General features: G+C 43.1%; 1 protein-coding gene across 8 annotated transcripts in view; it reads left to right on the top strand.

The window, feature by feature from the left end:
* PBX1 (PBX homeobox 1) overlaps positions 1-19,351 on the top strand; it is a 132,977-nt gene that overhangs the window by 110,299 nt on the left and 3,327 nt on the right. For 2 of the 8 annotated variants that reach the window (XM_040406931.1, XM_040406930.1), the window contains 4 exons: positions 1,783-1,942; positions 11,788-11,859; positions 14,907-15,019; positions 16,406-16,495. In XM_040406931.1, coding sequence (XP_040262865.1) covers positions 1,783-1,942; positions 11,788-11,859; positions 14,907-15,019; positions 16,406-16,495 — 435 coding nt within the window. Of the gene's footprint in view, positions 1-1,782; positions 1,948-11,787; positions 11,860-14,906; positions 15,020-16,405; positions 16,496-19,351 lie in introns of those variants that run through there. The other 6 variants (XM_040406934.1, XM_040406932.1, XM_040406935.1 and 3 more) reach the window with 5 other exon arrangements.

Below are 19,351 nucleotides of genomic sequence, written 5' to 3'. Positions count from 1 at the left end.
AGCTTTTAGCAGAACGGGCACAGACCGGAACTCTGCATAGCACATCACTGCTCCTGCCTGTGCCTGCTCCTCTCTGCTAAGGCCTGGCATGACACATCTGTGCAGGAGACTGGATGTGTGCTCCTGCCTGTACATCGCTCACAGTGGAATCTGTACACTCCTGCCTGTACATCGCTCACAGTGGAATCTGTACACTCCTGCCTGGACATCGCTCACAGTGGAATCTGTACACTCCAGCCTGTACACCGCTCACAGTGGAATCTGTACACTCCTGCCTGTACACCGCTCACAGTGGAATCTGTACACTCCTGCCTGGACATTGCTCACAGTGGAATCTGTACACTCCTGCCTGGACATCGCTCACAGTGGAATCTGTACACTCCTGCCTGGACATCGCTCACAGTGGAATCTGTACACTCCTGCCTGGACATCGCTCACAGTGAAATCTGTACACTCCTGCCTGTACATCGCTCACAGTGGAATCTGTACACTCCTGCCTGGACATTGCTCACAGTGGAATCTGTACACTCCTGCCTGGACATCGCTCACAGTGGAATCTGTACACTCCTGCCTGGACATTGCTCACAGTGGAATCTGTACACTCCTGCCTGGACATTGCTCACAGTGGAATCTGTACACTCCTGCCTGGACATTGCTCACAGTGGAATCTGTACACTCCTGCCTGGACATTGCTCACAGTGGAATCTGTACACTCCTGCCTGGACATTGCTCACAGTGGAATCTGTACACTCCTGCCTGTACATCGCTCACAGTGGAATCTGTACACTCCTGCCTGGACATCGCTCACAGTGGAATCTGTACACTCCTGCCTGGACATCGCTCACAGTGGAATCTGTACACTCCTGCCTGGACATCGCTCACAGTGGAATCTGTACACTCCTGCCTGGACATTGCTCACAGTGGAATCTGTACACTCCTGCCTGGACATCGCTCACAGTGGAATCTGTACACTCCTGCCTGGACATCGCTCACAGTGGAATCTGTACACTCCTGCCTGGACATCGCTCACAGTGGAATCTGTACACTCCTGCCTGGACATCGCTCACAGTGGAATCTGTACACTCTTGACATGTGAGCGGTGTACAGATTTCAAAGTGCTATAGACACCTTCAGATGCCTATTAGGTAACTAAAACAGTGAAATAAGTAAATAAAGTATATCACAAAAATTGTTGCTCATTTAGAATAGTATAAAATAAACTTAAACAGAGTTATCCTTTTTTTTTTTTTTACATATGACTGATGTAAAAATGAAAACCTTACATAATTTAGTATATTCCAACCTTTTTCGAACAAACCCAGAACCAACCCTATACCTCAAATGGAACCAAAGAACCCCCCCGATTTATTGCTCCAATTGTCCTGCTAGGTCTATTTGAAGCTGACAGTTCAGGGGCCGTGTCCTGTGTGCTGCAGCTGATGGCAATTGAAGGACAGAACTGAGCATGTGCGTCCATCTCAGTCAGCAGGACAGAAAATTTTGAAAAAGAGGTGGTGCTTTACAGGTAGATTCCATTGAATAACTCGGTAGCTGTAATACATTTTTAATTACATGCAATTACAAAAGTGTTCAGATCCAGGTGCTGGTTTTGAAAACTGTAGAATTTTTTTTGCGGGAGAACCCCTTTAAATAAAAGGTTAGTTACCCTTTAAGTAGAGGTGCAGAGAAGCTTTAGTTGCTAATACTTTATTGCAGGTTAAACTGTGCAGATTTATCACTGTCTGTTGCACTGTTTCACTGTCTTTGTTGCACATACTGCAGGTATCAAACTGGTTTGGAAATAAGCGAATCCGCTACAAGAAGAACATAGGTAAATTTCAAGAGGAAGCCAATATATATGCTGCCAAAACAGCTGTGACTGCTACCAATGTGTCAGTTCACGGAAGTCAAGCCAATTCGCCCTCAACTCCCAGTTCTGCTGGTTAGTTTATGTTTTTTTGTTTTCATTTCTTTTTTCTTTTATATTTTTTTTTCTGTTTGTTTGTTGCCATTTTAGTTTTCTCTTTTACCTCCAGCCTTTCTTTACTGTATAGTCTTTGTTCTCTCCCCATCTGGTCCTGATGCCATTGTGGTCCTGGTCTTAACCTTCTGTCTTGTTCATGCCCCTTCTCTTACTCCTCTATATCGTCTCTGTATTATTTTGCCCGTTTTTTGTTTTGCTTTCCCTTGCTTATTTTCTAGATTAGCTTCCCGTTGTTTGTGTTTCAGATATTACCATATTCTCTAATGTCTTTTTCACACCTATAATTACCTCAGTCATATTGGGATTTGAGTTATTAAAGCCTCTTGAAATAGCCCTCAGCAGCTGCCATTTTGTGTACCAAGTTCTTTTACACTATGAAAGATCGTAATAACTTGTGCCTTCCGTTATTGTGGCCCCTATGAAACGGCTGGTCTACAGTCTCCTAAGGGTGGCAGCATGCATTATATAACAGGGTTGAAAGTCTAAGAGGTAATTGCACCATGAATCACTGATGCGTCATATTATTGCATTTATTCCGAAATATTCTTTTATTTATGGTATTGTAGGACCATCAGGATCCTACTCACATTTTGCAGCCTTCACACTTGTTGAACTGTAATGTATTTGCCGGTTGAACTTTTTTTTAAAATTTGGTTTATATATTGTAGAGAATTTTTTGTTTTGTTGACCTGGATACACAAACACTTTGACAGTAACAAACCACCCTATATAGAAGACTTTCCTCTGGATGTTTTACGTTTAAAGGGGCTGTTTATCGAAACAATTGAAAAATTAAAAGAAGTCCTAATTCCCTCACTCATCTCCTGCTTTCTCGGTTCTGATGAGTCCACTGTGGCTTTACTACCTGTTGCTTCTCAACGTGAAAACGTGTGAACACGTAAGGCTCCTGTACAAGGGCTGACACAGCAGGCAATTGTCAGTAATGATCAATCCATTCCCAATAATTGCCTGTTAATCAGAGATGGTGAGCTGATTGTTGCATGTAAATGCAGCTCTCAGCTTCTCTGACTTGCAGGCAATTATCAGGAACAAATGGATAGTTCCTGCTAATTGGCTGCTGTGTCGCTCTGTGTAAAAGAGCCTTTAGGTGACCACATGAGCAATGCTTTCACTGGATGAGCAAGCTAGTTCATCTGGTGATTTGCTAGCACCTTTACACAGGGCAATTATTGGGAAGGAGTGTTCCTAGCAATGCTCCTTCCTGATAACTGCCCCAGTCATTGGCCTGTGTAAAGGGGCCTTTAGCTAATCACTGGATGAAGTGGCGCACTGCTGTGGCCAATGATTGAGCAGTCCATTTTCTGTGTCAGACTAAAAATACACTGTTACTGGCCGGACAACCCCTTTTATTTGCCTTCCCCTTCACTGCATATGAAAACAAAGGTTTCGGCAAAGAAGGGCGTACAGTCTGCATCACTGCTCTGCCTGCAGTAGGGCCATCTAATCTTCATTCAGTGTCCACCCTAAGGTGGAAGGGACAGAACTTGCAGAAAGACAGACAGGCCAACCACAATATATCTATGGGCTGCATCAGATCTCATTGTGAGAATGTTGGGATTTGATGACCACTGTGTCCGACTGTAAGCCTATTCCTCCAGCACAGAGCTTTAATTTTGTAATATCACCTAATTGAATTTAAAAGAACCAAGCATGAAGGGCGGTCTTACCAAATCCTTCAGTAAAATGATCTGCATTGTTTTGCCACAAACTCCATCGGAATGATCTGTATAATTTATTGCCATGGGCTGCGCAATAATTAGATCTCTGTAGTTGATCACTTGTTGATGTCATCATTAAGTCATTTGGCTAATGAAATCTCCAGGAATTGATTCAGGGATAGTTGGCAAATCTCCAGAAAAGAGATTAAGGATGAAGCAATGGGGAATTGAGTGTAACAGGGATAGAGGTTAAGAATGATAGACGAAGAGGAATGAAGGACTGGGACAGAGCTTCTGAGTAGGGGGAAACTGTAAAATGACAGCGTGCAATAAAATGGATCATAACACAAAGGCAAAATTAGGCTTGGAGATGCAATTAATAAAATTAGGGACGTTGTTCCAGTCCGTGCATACAAGATTATATTTGTGCACTTTATGCCTCTGCACGTTAACACAACAGAGGTTACGAGTTTGATAAAATCATAAATTTTGTCATTTTACATAGCGTAATCAAAGGTGTCACGATAATTTGCCTTTGATTATTCCCTTTGTGATCATTAATTAAACTTGTAGATTGTATAATATTTTTGTCTTATTGCTTGTTAGACTTCAAAATGATACGGTCAGTGTAGAATTTTGTACAGCTATGTTATATGTCCATCGACGGACTGGGAAAGGCAGCACTCGAACGTGCACGAGTCTTTATACGCGTAAGGTATTGGCAGCTAACGCATTTTGGCCCAAAGTCTTTAGGTGCTGCACTAACTAAGAACTGATGTCTATACCTGTCCTGTGCCTTTTATGTTCTCGGTAGTCTCCATAATCAGTCTGGGAGGAGAAGAATGAAGTGGAGACCACAAATGCGTGCTGTATACATGTCTATGGGAGATATAGAAACCAGATGAAAATATGGAAACCACTTGGCTGTTTCTGTATTTCCCAAAGACTGTAAAGAATTGGGTCATGTGAATCTGTGCTCCATTCATCTACTTGTGGCCAAATTATAGAGAATAGTGGAAAAGGGCTGTGACTCCTTTGGGTCTCCGTGTTCAGACCCTGACCTATCCAATGGGAAAACCCTTTACGGAATAAAGTAATAAACACCCGTACTTCCATTGTAAAAAGTAGCAATCCGTATCCTTGATATACCCCACCTTCAGGCTTATATTTTTCCCCGCCCTCTATATGCAGTTTTGATCCACTTCCCAGTGTCTTACCCCTGGCATACTTGCAGGCTGTCTCCCATTCTCTCTGTGAGCAGTCGGGCGGTATTTAACGTTACTGGCACATTTCATGCCTTCATCTCTTTCCGAGGAATTAACATATGCTGTTTGCAATATGCAGTTCTGTTTGTTAGCTGGATGACAGGTATATGGTACTTTAATAAACATAAAGTGGAATTCCCTTCTCTGAACGCGCTTACATTGTAATTAGGAACATAGGCAAATAAAAGAAACAGGAGGTACGTATTTAAATACACATTTCTGCTTCGCATAAGCCAGCCTGCACCAGAAGCATTGCCTTGTCATTGGGAGGTTAGTATGAGACATTGCCGGTGGAGAGAGGATTGACGGCCTGAGGATGGAGCACTCGGCCGTTGTACCTTTTGACAGAAGTTGTGACGCAAGCTAGTCCACAAAAAGTATCACCTGTCCGCAAGTTAGATGATGAATGTCGGTCTGATGGCGATCCTGACAATGGACTGACATGGACAAAGCTACGTCAGCCCCCTAGAAGAGAAAAACTGCACAATGCTGCTCTTTTCGAAGAGGGGACTCGGGGACCCCCCATTCTTGGGAATGCAGTGGGTTCGAGTTCTCAGGCCCCCAGTTTTTATCACCTAATTTGTGGATAGGTGATAAATACTTTTAGTGGTGTAACCCCTTTAGGGAGAAGGGACCGACCACCGTACTATAGTCTGCAGCAAGAGAACCGAAGGAGATGGCTGGGGTGAAATAAGAGAATCTGGTAGGCCCAGTTCATTGGCCATTTTAGGTATTATTTAAAGAGGACCTGTCATCCCTCCTGACGTGTCTGCTTTAGCAAGTAATTGTAGTCCACATAATATAACCATTCTGGAGCAACTTTTATTAGATCTATACTTTGTACCCTTCCTCTATTAGGCTACCTATGCACATTGCAGATATTGAAATCCGCAGTATATCAGTTCTTTGTGCAGATTTCACCTTTTTCAATGCAAGGGTGAGAAAAATGGCAAATCCGCACCAAAAACTGCATTTAATGTTTTTTTTATTTGGATTTGGTGTGGAAACATGCATGGAAATTCATGCGGAATTTCTGCAAGACAGCCGTCACCTCTGTGCAGGTAGCCTTAATTCTCACTGACAAGTGGGTGTTCACATTACTTTTATCAAGGGGTCGTGTCTCAAAGTGCACAGAGCTCACTGTGGCAGAATGTGAAGGGACTCACCCCTTTGGGAAGAGGAATAGGAACACCCAATTGCCAATTATAAGAAGAGATGATCTAGAACAGTTATTTTAGTAGGAATGCGTGTAAGATCTGACAGGCACTCATTAAAGGGTTGTCCTATAAAGACTATTAAGGTGTGCAGAATAGAGAGCTGCCCCCTTCACATATAACTTGGTTGATCATTTATTTTAGGCTACATGCACACGACCATTGTTTTGGGTCCGCAAATGCGTCTCCGATGCGGACCCATTCACTTAAATGGGGCCTCAAAAGATGCGGACAGCACACCGCGTGCTATCCGCATCCGTTGCTCCGTTGTGTGGCCCAGCCCAAAAAAATAGAACATGTCCTATTCTTGTCCGTTGTGCGGACAAGAATAAGCATTTCTGTAATGCTTCCTTGTTTTGGGGATCCACAGTTTGCGGACCACAAAATACAAAACAGTCGTGTGCATGTAGCCTTAAAGACTGGCCCATTGCGCAGCTGATCACCACTTTGACATCTTTACCTGGTCAACGTATAACATGGTAATATTATTTTCATATTCCAGACCTCAATCCTTGTGTATCTGGTTTCTGTTTTGTTTTAAACTGTATATTCTTAACACTATTAAGGGTACTTTCACACTAGCGTGGATTTCTGTCATAGGGGCTCAATACCGGAAAAGAACTGATCAGTTTCATCCCCATGCATTCTGAATGGAGAGAAATCCTTTCAGGATGTCATCCGTTCAGTCACTGAATGGCGTTTTGGATGGAGAAAATACTGCAGCATGCTGCAGTATTATATCTGTCCAAAATTCCGGATCAGTTGCCGGATCCGGCATTAATTTACATTGGAAGGTACTAGTGCTTTATCAGGCATTAAAAATACTGCAATGCCGCATCCATCCTTCTGGTCTGCGCAGACCTGTAAAAATGTGAAAAAAAATAAAAATAAAAACGGATCCGTTTGTCCGTATGACAAACGGATAGACGGATCCGTTCTTGCAATGCATTTGTAAGACAGATCCGGATCCGTCCACAAATTCTGTCCATTTGCATGCAGATTGCCGGCGACGGAACTGCTTGCCGGATTACTCTGCCGCAAGTGTGAAAGTAGCCTAGGTTTTTCACCCATTTTATACAACATTTACCATGGAAGACAATGCCACTATATAAGTACAAATTAACACAAAAAATCAGGTAGTATGATGACTGCATTGCAAGCTAAGAATTAACGGAGTAAGAAATAAATATTGTGTATATACAAAATGCTGATAGAGTAAGAGAGCGCACACAGAAAACGCCTAAAAGCACATACACAATATGGACAAAAGTAATGGGACACACCTTGTAACCATTGAATTCGGCCCTATTGCTATAGTTGTCTAGCCATGCAGTCTGCCTTTAAAGATATGTCTCTTTGAGAGCAGCATAGTATAGTGACAGACCCGCTGATTTCAGCTGGCTGTCACTTCTGGGCTAGCATTCAGTACTGACAGGCCGAACCATGCAGCGCTCGAGCGTTGCGAGGGAAATGAGTTTGATGCTACTCGCCGGCCCCACTGTCCTGCGCCTCCTGACCATGACCTGCATAACAGGAAATAAACCTGCCAGTCATGGTCAGGAAGGTGGGGGGATGGGGCCAGCAAGTCTCATCGGACTTGAGCTTTGGCCTGTTAGTACTGTAAAAGTACTGAATGTTTGTGCAAGAAGTGCCAGCCAGCTGAAATCTTCCTCTTAGATATTCCACCATCAACGGTTAGTGGTATTGCAAAATGGAAGCATTTAGGAATGACAGCAACTCTGTGCATGCCACGTAAAGTTACAGAGCGGGGTCGCTGAGTGTATTAAAGTAGCCAACGCTTGGCTGGGTCAATAACTGCAGAGTTCCAAACCTCCTCTGGCACTAACATCCGGACTGTGTGCCGAGGGCTTCATGCCATGGGTTTCCATGACCTTCTGGCAGCAGTCTGGAGTGGTGTTTTGTTCATCGCCACTGGACACTGGAGCACCGGAAACGTGTTCGGTGGAGAGACTAATCCCTTTTCTCTGTCTGGCGGTCTGATGGACGAATCTGGGTTTGTGAATACCAGGAGAATGTGTTTTTTTTTTATGGAGGAGGGATAATGCTATGTGGTTGTCATTCAGGGGTTGGCCCCTTAGTTCCAGTGAAGGGAGTCTTAATGCTTCAGCATACAAAAACATTTTGGACACTTGCATGCTCCCAGTTCGGGGAAGGCCTTTCCTGTTCCAGCATGACTATGCTCCAGTGCACAAAACAAGGTCCATAAAGACATGGTTGGTTGTGAAAGAACTTCACTGGGCCACAGAGCCCTGACCTCAACCCCATCGAACACCTTGAAGATGAACTAGAACGGAGATTGTGAGCCAGGCTCTCTCACCCGCCATCAGTGTTTGACCTTACAAATGCTCTTTTGGATGAGTGGGCAAACATTCCCACTGACACACTCCAATTTTAGCTGCAAAAGGGGGACCAATTCCCTATTGGTGCCTTTGGATTTAGAATGGGATGTCATAACTCCTGTAGGTGTAATGTGTAGTTGCTCCAATACTTTTGTCCATATAGTGCACGAGATGGCCAGTGGCATGATACCTTGATATGCGTTGCGCACTAAATCTCTCCCTAACCCCAAAAATTGCTTATGTTTGATGGCCAGTAACAAATAAAATCCTAATGCAATCTCCATAATTGATGCAACCAGTTGTATTATCCTAATGCAAGTGTTTTTGCTGATCCAAGACGGATCCAGCAAAAACGCAGATGTGAAAGTAGCTTTAGGCCTCTTTCACACGGGCGAGTATTCCGCGCGGGTGCAATGCGGGAGGTGAACGCATTGCACCCGCACTGAATCCTGACCCATTCATTTCTATGGGGCTGTGCACATGAGCTGTGATTTTCACGCATCACTTATGCGTTGCGTGAAAATCGCAGCATGCTCTATATTGTGCGTTTTCCATGCAACGCAGGCCCCATAGAAGTGAATGGGGCTGCGTGAAAATCGCAAGCATCCGCAAGCAAGTGCGGATGCGGTGCGATTTTCACGCACGGTTGCTAGGAGACTATTGGAATGGAGACCCGATCATTATTATTTTCCCTTATAACATGGTTATAAGGGAAAATAATAGCATTCTGAATACAGAATGCATAGTAAAATAGTGCTGGAGGGGTTAAAAAAATAATAATAATAATTTAACTCTCCTTAATCCACTTGCTCGCGCAGCCGGCATCTCTTCTGTCTTCATCTTAGCTGTGTGCAGGAAAAGGACCTGTGGTGACGTCACTCCGGTCATCACATGATCCATCACCATGGTAAAAGATCATGTGACGGACCATGTGATGACCGGAGTGACGTCACCACAGGTCCTTTTCCTGCACACAGCTAAGATGAAGACAGAAAAGATGCCGGGCTGCGCGAGCAAGTGAATTATGGCGAGTTAATTTTTATTTTATTTATTTTTAACCCCTCCAGCGCTATTTTACTATGCATTCTGTATTCAGAATGTATTATTTTCCCTTATAACATGGTTATAAGGTAAAATAATAGCAATCTACAGAACACCGATCCCAAGCCCAAACTTCTGTTTGGGTACCAAACATGCCGATTTTTCTCACGCGCGTGCAAAACGCATTACAATGTTTTGCACTCGCGCTGAAAAATCGTGCATGTTCCCGCAACGCACCCGCACCTTTTCCCACAACGCCCGTGTGAACTCAGCCTTAGTGTGTTGGCCGAACCTGCCGTTCTTGTCGGGTTTGGCCGACAAAAGTATAATGTGTATGGCCTGCTTTTGGTTATGTGTATTTGCATAAGATAGGGAAAATCAGGTATTGATCTCTACAGAGGCCAATGATCAGAATATTTTAGTGCTTCTTTAATGACTGAAAGAGTAAAGGCCCCAAACCTTTAGAAACTAGAGCAATTGAGCTACAGGTAAAGCAAATCAAGCTTTAGAAAAAGAAGCTGGAGAAAGACATTTCAGAGAAGGGACAGGTTAGTTGCGACCATTCTTTGTAGGTCTTTCATTTTTCTAGATCACAAGTTCTTTGACATGAGAAATGTTTTTAAAGAACATTTTTGAGAACCCCGGTGATGAAAGCTAGTAGAATAAAGATCTGGTAGAGCTTCCCAACAATAAGAGTTGAAAGAATTTTTCCTTTTACCTGTCACATGTATCCGCCAATGAGTCAAAATCACTTATTAATATGGCACTTTCCAAAGTGAAGTTTGCCACCTGGAGATGTAAGATGAGACCCGTCAGAAGAACAAAAAGAAATAGGAAACTAGGTGTGAGTTGTTTGAAGAAAAGTCCAGTTACTTTTAATATTACAGTTTCCGCTCTGTATTCCAGTCTATAGCATGCATTCACAAGAAATTTAGCCTGGTACCGCTAATCTGGAGTTGGGCCTTAAGGGCTCATGCACACGAACATGTGTGCCCAGTGCTTGTATTGCAGCCCGCAGACTGATCCGCAATATATGGGCAAATATATCACTTAAATGGGTCCACAATCCGCAAAATATGGATCGGAAGCACTACGGAGTGCTTCAATAGGGTTTGGGTCCGTGCCTCCACACTGCAAAAAAAAGAATCTTGCGGATCGCGGACTCATTCAAGTGAATGGGTCCACATTTATAAACTGCAGCCACACAGCCGGTGCCCATGTGGTCCGCAGCGATTTTAGTAGTTGTAGATCATGCCTCTGGTCTGGTGGTGGCATCTTTCTGTATGTGAGCAGTATACTCTAATACTATAATCTAGAAAGTTCTTTATGTCGCAGTACAATTCTTGCTTTATAGACTGGCGGGATTTTGGTCTTTCACACTGTTTAATAGGACATTTTAGCTGATGTTTGTTTTTATGGGTTTTTTTTGTTTGTTTTTTTGTAATAGTGCACACTTGTAACTGACGTATGCAATGATTAAGTTTACTTTTCATAAAAGTCTGGTAAGCCTAAAAGCCAACAGATTTCTTACATAATTGCATTAGTTTTTGAGTTACATGTGCATTGGTTGGTGGCTTATCTCCCTCGAGAATGAAAAGATTGGGCATGTTGACATGGAATTGCCTGATTATTCATTCACTTGGCATCTGCCATCTCAGGAAGAGTATCAAGAGCCGATATATATTAGGTGATTGACCCGTCCCTTTGAAATTGGTGTGTTCAGCCGACGTGTGTAGCCACCTTTAGACTTGGGCTGTGGGGTGCCATCCCAGAGGGGAGACTGAGAGGTCATGGTAATAGAAGTTTAATCTCCGGCAGCAAAGAAGTATGGTATATTAGGAATTTATAAGCTTTTATTTGATAATGTCATTTACAATTTTCTATGCCCGAAAAAAACCCTTTAAAAAACAAATTTCCTTTTTTCTTAAATACATGCCATACTTTTACATTTTGAAAAAATACAGCTTTTGTACGTACAGCTCTTGCTGACCTTCTGCTAAGCTATGAAGTAACCACAGATCTGCTCATAGAGAAGGAGAATAGGATGAACATGTCTCATCCGTATCTCTCCTAATTTACACTGACTGAAGATCACGGAAGGTTCATAGAAAGCCATTTGGTCAGCCAGTCTCCAGCTGCACACATTGCTCGCTAACCCTGCAGTTAAATGCTTCTCTCTATGCCAATGACAAGCTAAGGGCTGATATCCTTGAAATTGCTGGTTTTGTGTTGTGTTTCATTCAGGAAGCAAACAGACGGAACGCGGGGCAGTGGCACCACAAAACAAAATGCAGTTCCTGTCACCACAGAACCTCGGTTAGTACGCATGGTCCTCCGGAGGCGTGCACGTGACTTTGGCTATAATATTGTGGTTGTTTTGTGGTATCAATTATTGGTGGTGTTCTCATTTTTATTTTTTATTTTTATTTTAACTGCTCTTTCTCAGTTTGATCTTTCCATCCATTTGTCTTGGTCCATACTTCAGCCTTGGTATTAGGAGGATACTTATTAGTGGCTACTTCTTTCATTAGCAATAAAACAAATCTGAGTCTACGTACACTATCATGTTCTTTGGGAGACTATAATTATGGCATTGATCTGCCTACTTTATATATCTGGGCTATAATGTGTCATTAAAGCAGGGGACACAGTGAGAAGATTTTTTTTTAAATACATTTCTCAGGATTAATTGGAAAGGGGGAAATAATGTGAGAAATTGGCGACTCATAATAAAAATGGGGCTGTCTACTGGAATTGGCAACTACTAGAATTTTGGCACAAGGGAGAGGTTTAATTTTTTTTTGTTAAATTCCTCTAAAAAGTTTCCTCTCTGCCTTGTGCTGCAGTCTGATCCTGGTTCTTCCACTTCTACCACCACAAGTACATCACTAACCGTTATTACAAATGACATCAACGCGTATATAGAGCTGAAGGAAACGTTCAGAAATCCAGCCGTCACCTTCTTAGTTGTTGCCTTTTTGATCTTCTACATGTTATTTTCCTGCCACATGTGAAGGCTGTATATTACACAGCCCGATATGGCAGACGATTGTCGGGAGAGAAGCGTTCCCTCGCAGGCGGATGAGAAGGCTGCTATTACATGCAGCGATCTCCTCCACAGCATAGGGAGGAGCGGTTGCTATGCCTTTGCTCGTTCCTATGCCGTATAGTGGTTTGACTGCGGCAGATCGTTATTAGACACCACGATCTGCCGCCTGCAAACGATAATTTTTTTTTAACATGTCAAAATATTTGAATTGCCTGATGATCGAGCTTTTGCTAGTTCATTGGGCAATCAGTGGCAGTATTACACCGCCAGATGATCGCTAACAGCGTTCATGCGAAGGCTCATTAGCGATTATCTGCCCCAAAATCGGGCTTGAATCTTTACGAGGCCAGGTACACAGACACTGTCCATTCATGATAGGGTGGCCTTGAGCTCCTGTAATCATTCTGTAAAGTGTAGCAAGACGTAATGAAGTGTATATCACAGAAGAGAACGATGTGTATTTCCCATTCATAGCTATTATTATTACAAATTCGGTGTAGTAGGAAATACCACTTCATTATGTACTGTACTGGGCATGCTCGGATCTGGCGGTGGCACTTGGTGCTTGCTAGAGCTCAACAGCATAAGCAAAATTGTGGGATTACCATGCCACTACTCAAGGTAGGTCATTTATTTCTGATTGGTGAGGGTCCAACAGGCAGCACCCCCACTAATCGGCTCTTCCCTGTAGCCTTCGGCCCTTGAGCTAGCACTTTGAATAGATGAGGAAGCACAGCTCCATTTAAAGTGTAGTGGTAGTTATGGGGTTACTGTAGCTTAGCTCCCATTGAAGGGAAGCAGGGTGTCAGACCCCAACCAATCTGATATTGATGACCTATCCTCATGATGGATCATTAATATCTGAAGCCTGGAAAACCCCTTTAATTTGCCCCTTATGGGGAACTAAAACTGCAAGGTTGTATCTATTGTTATGCCTATACAGAAACTTAGAAATTATAGTATTTATCTATATAGGGCTTGAGTTTTTAGTAAGCATTTCAAGTTTTTTTTTTTTTGTAAGCATTTAAAGGGGGTTGTGTAGGAGTAGAAAAACATTGCTGCTACCTTCCTAAAACATGGCCACTCCTCGGTCCCCTGACATATATGCCCTACAATTATATTAAGCCTTCAATGTCTAAGAGCTTACCAACTGGATAAAGACCACATATTACACACCACATACTAATCTACTTACCCTACATACCCCATTGTAAGCATAATGTAAATGGGTCTGCCCATCTGAAATGTAAAGACTCTTCACAGGATTACTATTATATTGAGCGTTGTCCATGTTTGCCATCTGTACTTGGATATACTATGTTTTTGCCATGCAATGTAAAAGAGCTGACACTGTTCAAGTGGCATGGTGCCAGGTGGCCTTCCCGGGTGTTCTTGCTTGCTTGGTAAAGTATGAGCATTGACCACTGTATTTCTGTCCGCTAGAATTCTTCCCCTTGATTGTGCATATAAAACAATCAGTTGCTGAATTTATTTTGCTAGAACATTTCTGCTTTGATGTGTTTTTTTACGTAAATTAATCTTTACCACTTGGGCATTTTAAGGGTTCGGTTAATGGTCACGTACAACTGGATTTTGCTCTTTTTGGTAGTGTACAAGGGCGCTGACATCCAGAGCAATTGACACTGAACGTGTATTTTATCATGGCAGATGAAGAATGGAATGGCTTTTATATGAATTTGAGTACAGAATTAGACATTTATTATGTTAGTGGATGTTTTTTCCATTTTAATGACTACTTTTGATAGTATATACATGCCTATATCCTTGGCCATACTCTTTACTTACCTCTCAGTGTTTTTTATGCGCTGTAGCCTTTATATCTTCTTAGTCTTTTTTTGGCTACTAAATGTGTTCAAAGTATTGTCAGAATATAGTCAATTACTACAAGTATAAAAGTCGACTTCTATGTGACATGTTACTAGGCAGTACACCACGTTGGCGTTTCTAATTCTGGCACATGGAAAATTAGACCTGTTTACCTCCATGTGATGCATATTCAGTGAACAAATCCTTCCTACTAACCTAGCTCAGATCACACGAATAACAATTTATCCTCCTCGTACTAAACAAGGACGCTCCTTACTTGTTTCTTTCTCTTTCCTGTGCTTGCCAATTTCTTTTCTCTCATTTTAATTCCATTTTTTTATTATACTATATTTATACTCTTGTACTAACACTGTTCAGCCGCCTTCATCTACCTGTCTCACCATGTAACTATGCATGTCAGACCTCCTCTCCGGGGTTTGAGCTTCCTTCTTTCTTTGATTCAGGTGCCTCACTCTTTCCTTTCCAGGTTCTTCCAGTTCTTTTAACATGTCAAACTCTGGAGATTTGTTCATGAGCGTGCAGTCTCTCAATGGAGATTCTTACCAAGGTGCCCAGGTTGGAGCCAACGTACAGTCACAGGTAGGGACCTTCAGATGATTTGGAAAAGGCATTGGTGACAATCATTTGTGGAGGTAGCTATTGATGCGTTAGTTGTTGGAAGATTCTGTCTTAAGCTTCTAGAAAAGGTACAGTTTATAAATCCATTCATATATAAAGTGATGGTAGACAATGATGGTGTCACATTCACAAGGATTGATGAGAATGATTGATTGTCTTATGACTTGTACCTAGTGTTGGTGTATTTTGAGAAGAGTGGTAGCTAAACGTCGGCAGCCAAAACATTAGAGACTGTTTCCTTAAAGAAATATATGGGCCTTAAGGAAACCAAATCAGAATTCAGGGGAAGAATAAATGACTAACCCAGGTTCAGATGTGGTTGAAATAAAATAAATCCATTGTTTTCGTACACATAATAGAAAAGTTAGCCAAGCCCACCAGTGTTACTGGGCAACTATATGTGTACGTGAGGGCCTGTCTCACAACAGATGATGCCAAGATAATGAAGGATCTGGCATATTTGATCCCGGGTACTGAGGATTAGTAGCTGTCAGCTGTACATTCCACAGATAGCTGTTCGGACATGTATGAGCACCTTTAGGCTCACTTCACATTTGTATCGGAGGCTATCAAATATTCTATCAGATTTGACAAGAGGTATAACGCAACATGGAGCGCTATCATCCTGTCAAAACACTGCATACTACAGCGGAACCCCAACCGATCGGCAACGTGTGAAGATTTTAGTATACCACCTAAGACCTTGAATCCAAAAATGTCCTGGTGGAGAACTAAACTGGATTGAGAATCCTTCAAGAATGTATGGTAGGCTCGTTAAGTTTGAAGGTTAGTCGTGATTTCTCTTGGGGACTCCAGACTACTTTTTGGTGTCTTACGAGGTTGACTCATGGATAAGACGGTTATTGACTCTCCAACAAAACAAAAATGACAAATCTACAAAAACTCCAATCTGGTAATCCAATCCTGCAGAGAGCTACGGATTGCCTGCCATAGGGAAGCCACCATTATGGCTGAAAGGTTCTGGCAGATTGGTCGCTGCTGTTGGCTTCTTCCAGAGGATGAATGAAAATATTAGGTTAACCCTTCGTTATATTCTGTTCCTCGGGTTCAGCATATACATAAGTTGTTTTCTAGCCCTGTATATTTTTAACAGTCCTGCACTGATTTTATTTTCTAGTATTTTACTTTTTTCTTATTTCTGTATCTTTATTCCCCTTTATCTCAGTGGCTGGATCCCTCTCCTTTCTCGTTTCATATTTTTCACACCTGTCCTTTTTGGTGTTCCTACTTTTTTCCATGTCTACTCTATATTCCTCTTTCGTTGTGTGTTTGTCCTGCTTATGTCATGGCACCCTCTCTTCACCATTAGTATTGTCTGTCTTCCAGGTGGATACCCTTCGCCATGTTATCAGTCAGACAGGCGGATACAGTGAGACTCTGTCAGCGAATCAGATGTACAGTCCGCAGGGCATCAGTGTAAGCAAAGAAACCTCTTGTTTTCTCTGTCTGTTTCCCAATTATTTCAAGTCCACAGGGCCCTGACTGCCACATTGCACACACTTCTCTCCCTTTCATGGTCACCTATTCTGCTTTGTGCCGGTGAAGCCAGCGGCCAGCGCTCTACCCACAAATGATGCTCAGTGTAGGCAGCTGGAGCCCAAGCCCTGTCACACGCAATCAACTTCCTTGTGCCACCTGCGGCCACTTACAGTCAGCTGAGGGAAACGGCCAAACAGGTGACACCTAGCACAGCCACAGCAGAACGAGCGTGGAATCCATCTGTGTTAACCAGTTCTGTGCCAGGCAGACGTGTCTCCGTTCGTAAGGTGGGGCAGAAGGACCTGGGAAGCGAATTCCAAGACCCGTTGTCCTAGATTGAATATGACAGCCGAGGCAAATTCCCCTCTGAAATATTCCACACTTCTCTACATTGTCTTGTAATGACCGTTATTACCGTGCAGCAGTTCACAGCCGCAGCCATACATGCACGGACATATTTGTGTGTTTGTTGGAGGGCGGCAGAGAGGAGCAAACCTTCCTGGCAGTGCTTGCGGCTGGGAATGACATGTAAATTCATAGCGACAAGCCGTGTCGTATGGAGTGAAATCAATAAGACAGACACGGGGAGAGCGGCTGCAGATTTGGGACAGCAATCCAAATACATTTCTCAGATCAGCCATCCACCATCCAAAGGCCGTGACAGAGGGAGGGAGGAGGGGGCGAGATCTGACATAAACACAGAAATAACGCAAGATGCACACAGCGATGTGGGAGGGGAGCGCCGCCGGCTCTTATAGGTATACAATTGTTTTGTTATTTTCACTGTTAAACTTGCTTGGCGGAGAAGGTTTGCTGGCTGTTCTCTATCTCTGCCGTAATTATACACATTGCAACGTGAGGCTCTTTCTTTATATTTGCATTGGAGCGTGCGAGGCTTGTGACATTCTCAATGAGCAGAGTGCTCCTGTAACGGGTATTGAGTCATGCCATTTGTTATCAGAGCCGGCTTACTTCTGAAATATCTTGAAACGGCAAATAACAGAAAAAAAAAAGATCATAACCAATTTCTTAAATAAAGCTTTCAGTTCTGTTTAGGGGGAGAAAAAAACATCCCTATTATAGTGAAATGCATCCTTGCCATTCCCCATAATGAGTCCTTCACTGTGATCACCATTTACTCGCTGCAGTGATTGGGATAATGGTGATTGTTAGTGGGAAAAAATAACAGGTCAGATCGTTTCTTCTCAGCCCCCACAAGCCACCTCACCCCCGATGGATGCAATTATTTTGCTCGTATATGCACACGGAAATCATGGATTCAATTATTTTATCTCCGCAGTATGAATTACTCGGCTTGCTTTACCTGTTCCCCTTCCCAAATTTTGGGTGTTACTTCTTATAACAGTTTTAACTCGCTGTGATGTCATCTTGCTGTGATATATACATAATATAATAAATCAAAGACTGCATCAAAGCAGCCAACTACTACCGGTCAGAGATCTGAACCAAATCTAGCATCTAAGACCCTGTTCTTACTAGCGTTATTGGAGTCAGTGCGCCCTCTGCAGCATCCTTCTTGCTGTCAAACATACTGGGACTCCTTTGAACCCCATTTAAGTCAGTGCGGCCCATCAAGAACGGTATCCTCCAGAAATCAGAGAATGGGATTAGCAGCGGTGATTACACTACACTGGCTGCAACAAGCTAGATGCTGTGCGGGTAAAGAGGACCCCAAAAAAGTGGTAGAATTTCTTTTTTTGCCCATGCTCCACATGAAAGGAGTACCATGATGATGACCTATCTTCGAGACACGCGGGACCCCCGCCAGTCAGCTGTTTAAGGGGGCACCAGCTCATCTGTGAGCACCGCTACCTTCTCCTAGTTTACCAAGCACAGCGCTGTACATTTTGATAGCGGCTGCGCTTGGTATCTCTCTCGGCCCTGATTAACTTGAATGGGGCTGACTTGCGCCTAGGCCACATGATCAATGAATGGGTTATCGCTGGTCTAGGAGAAGCTGTGAGAAGGCCACGGCACTACTGTAAGTGCCACTGCCTTTTTCAAACAGCTGTTTGGCGGGGGTCCTGGGTATGCGATCCCCACCGATAAGATAATGATGACCTATCCAGAGGATAGGTTATCAGTTCTAAAGTCTCGGAAAACCCTTTTAAGGGAGGAACATGAAGCTGGAGGCTCCCATACTAGTGATTGGTTGGGTTCTCATTGCTGCTCCATTCAAACTGCTCCTCGGTGCACTCTTGCATTGAGGATAAACTGGGGCTCCGGTCTTAGTGGTGGTTCCCTCTTTGATAATAAGATATTTTTCACCTATCCTATTGATAACCGGTCAAGAGTAGGCAAGTCCTATGTTTTCTGCCTGGTTAAGAACCCAGGACTTTTTGCATTTTCAGACCTGGTACGACTTGATAAGCCAGCACAGACTTCCTTTTGTGTCGTACACAGGGTGTAAGATTTTAACTCCCAGGGATATGTAAATTGAAGGCCTTGAAACACACAAAGTTGAATATAATTATAAATGACCTATAACAAGTTGTAACGCTCTTGACTACTTTCTCACTCTCTTATGTCCCCAGCCATCACTTTGTTTGTTCACCATGACCCCACATAACATAAAGTGTCATTTGTGCACATTAAAGAGATGCTGAAGGGACAGGAACAGATGATCTTGTGACATGGCAATTACAGTTCTGAGATAGATTGGACGCAGGAGAGGAGGGGACAAGACCGGGCCACTGTGATTACAGAGAGGCCGCCACAAAATCATAGGCTGGGAAATAAAAGGCTGCCAGGTTCTGCTTTAGAGGTGGATCC

The sequence above is a fragment of the Bufo bufo genome, chromosome 9 (assembly GCF_905171765.1).
Source record: "Bufo bufo chromosome 9, aBufBuf1.1, whole genome shotgun sequence".
Taxonomy (NCBI): Eukaryota; Metazoa; Chordata; class Amphibia; order Anura; family Bufonidae; genus Bufo; species Bufo bufo.
The sequence above is the reverse complement of the archived record's forward strand: the minus strand, read 5'-3'. Positions and strand labels throughout refer to the sequence as shown.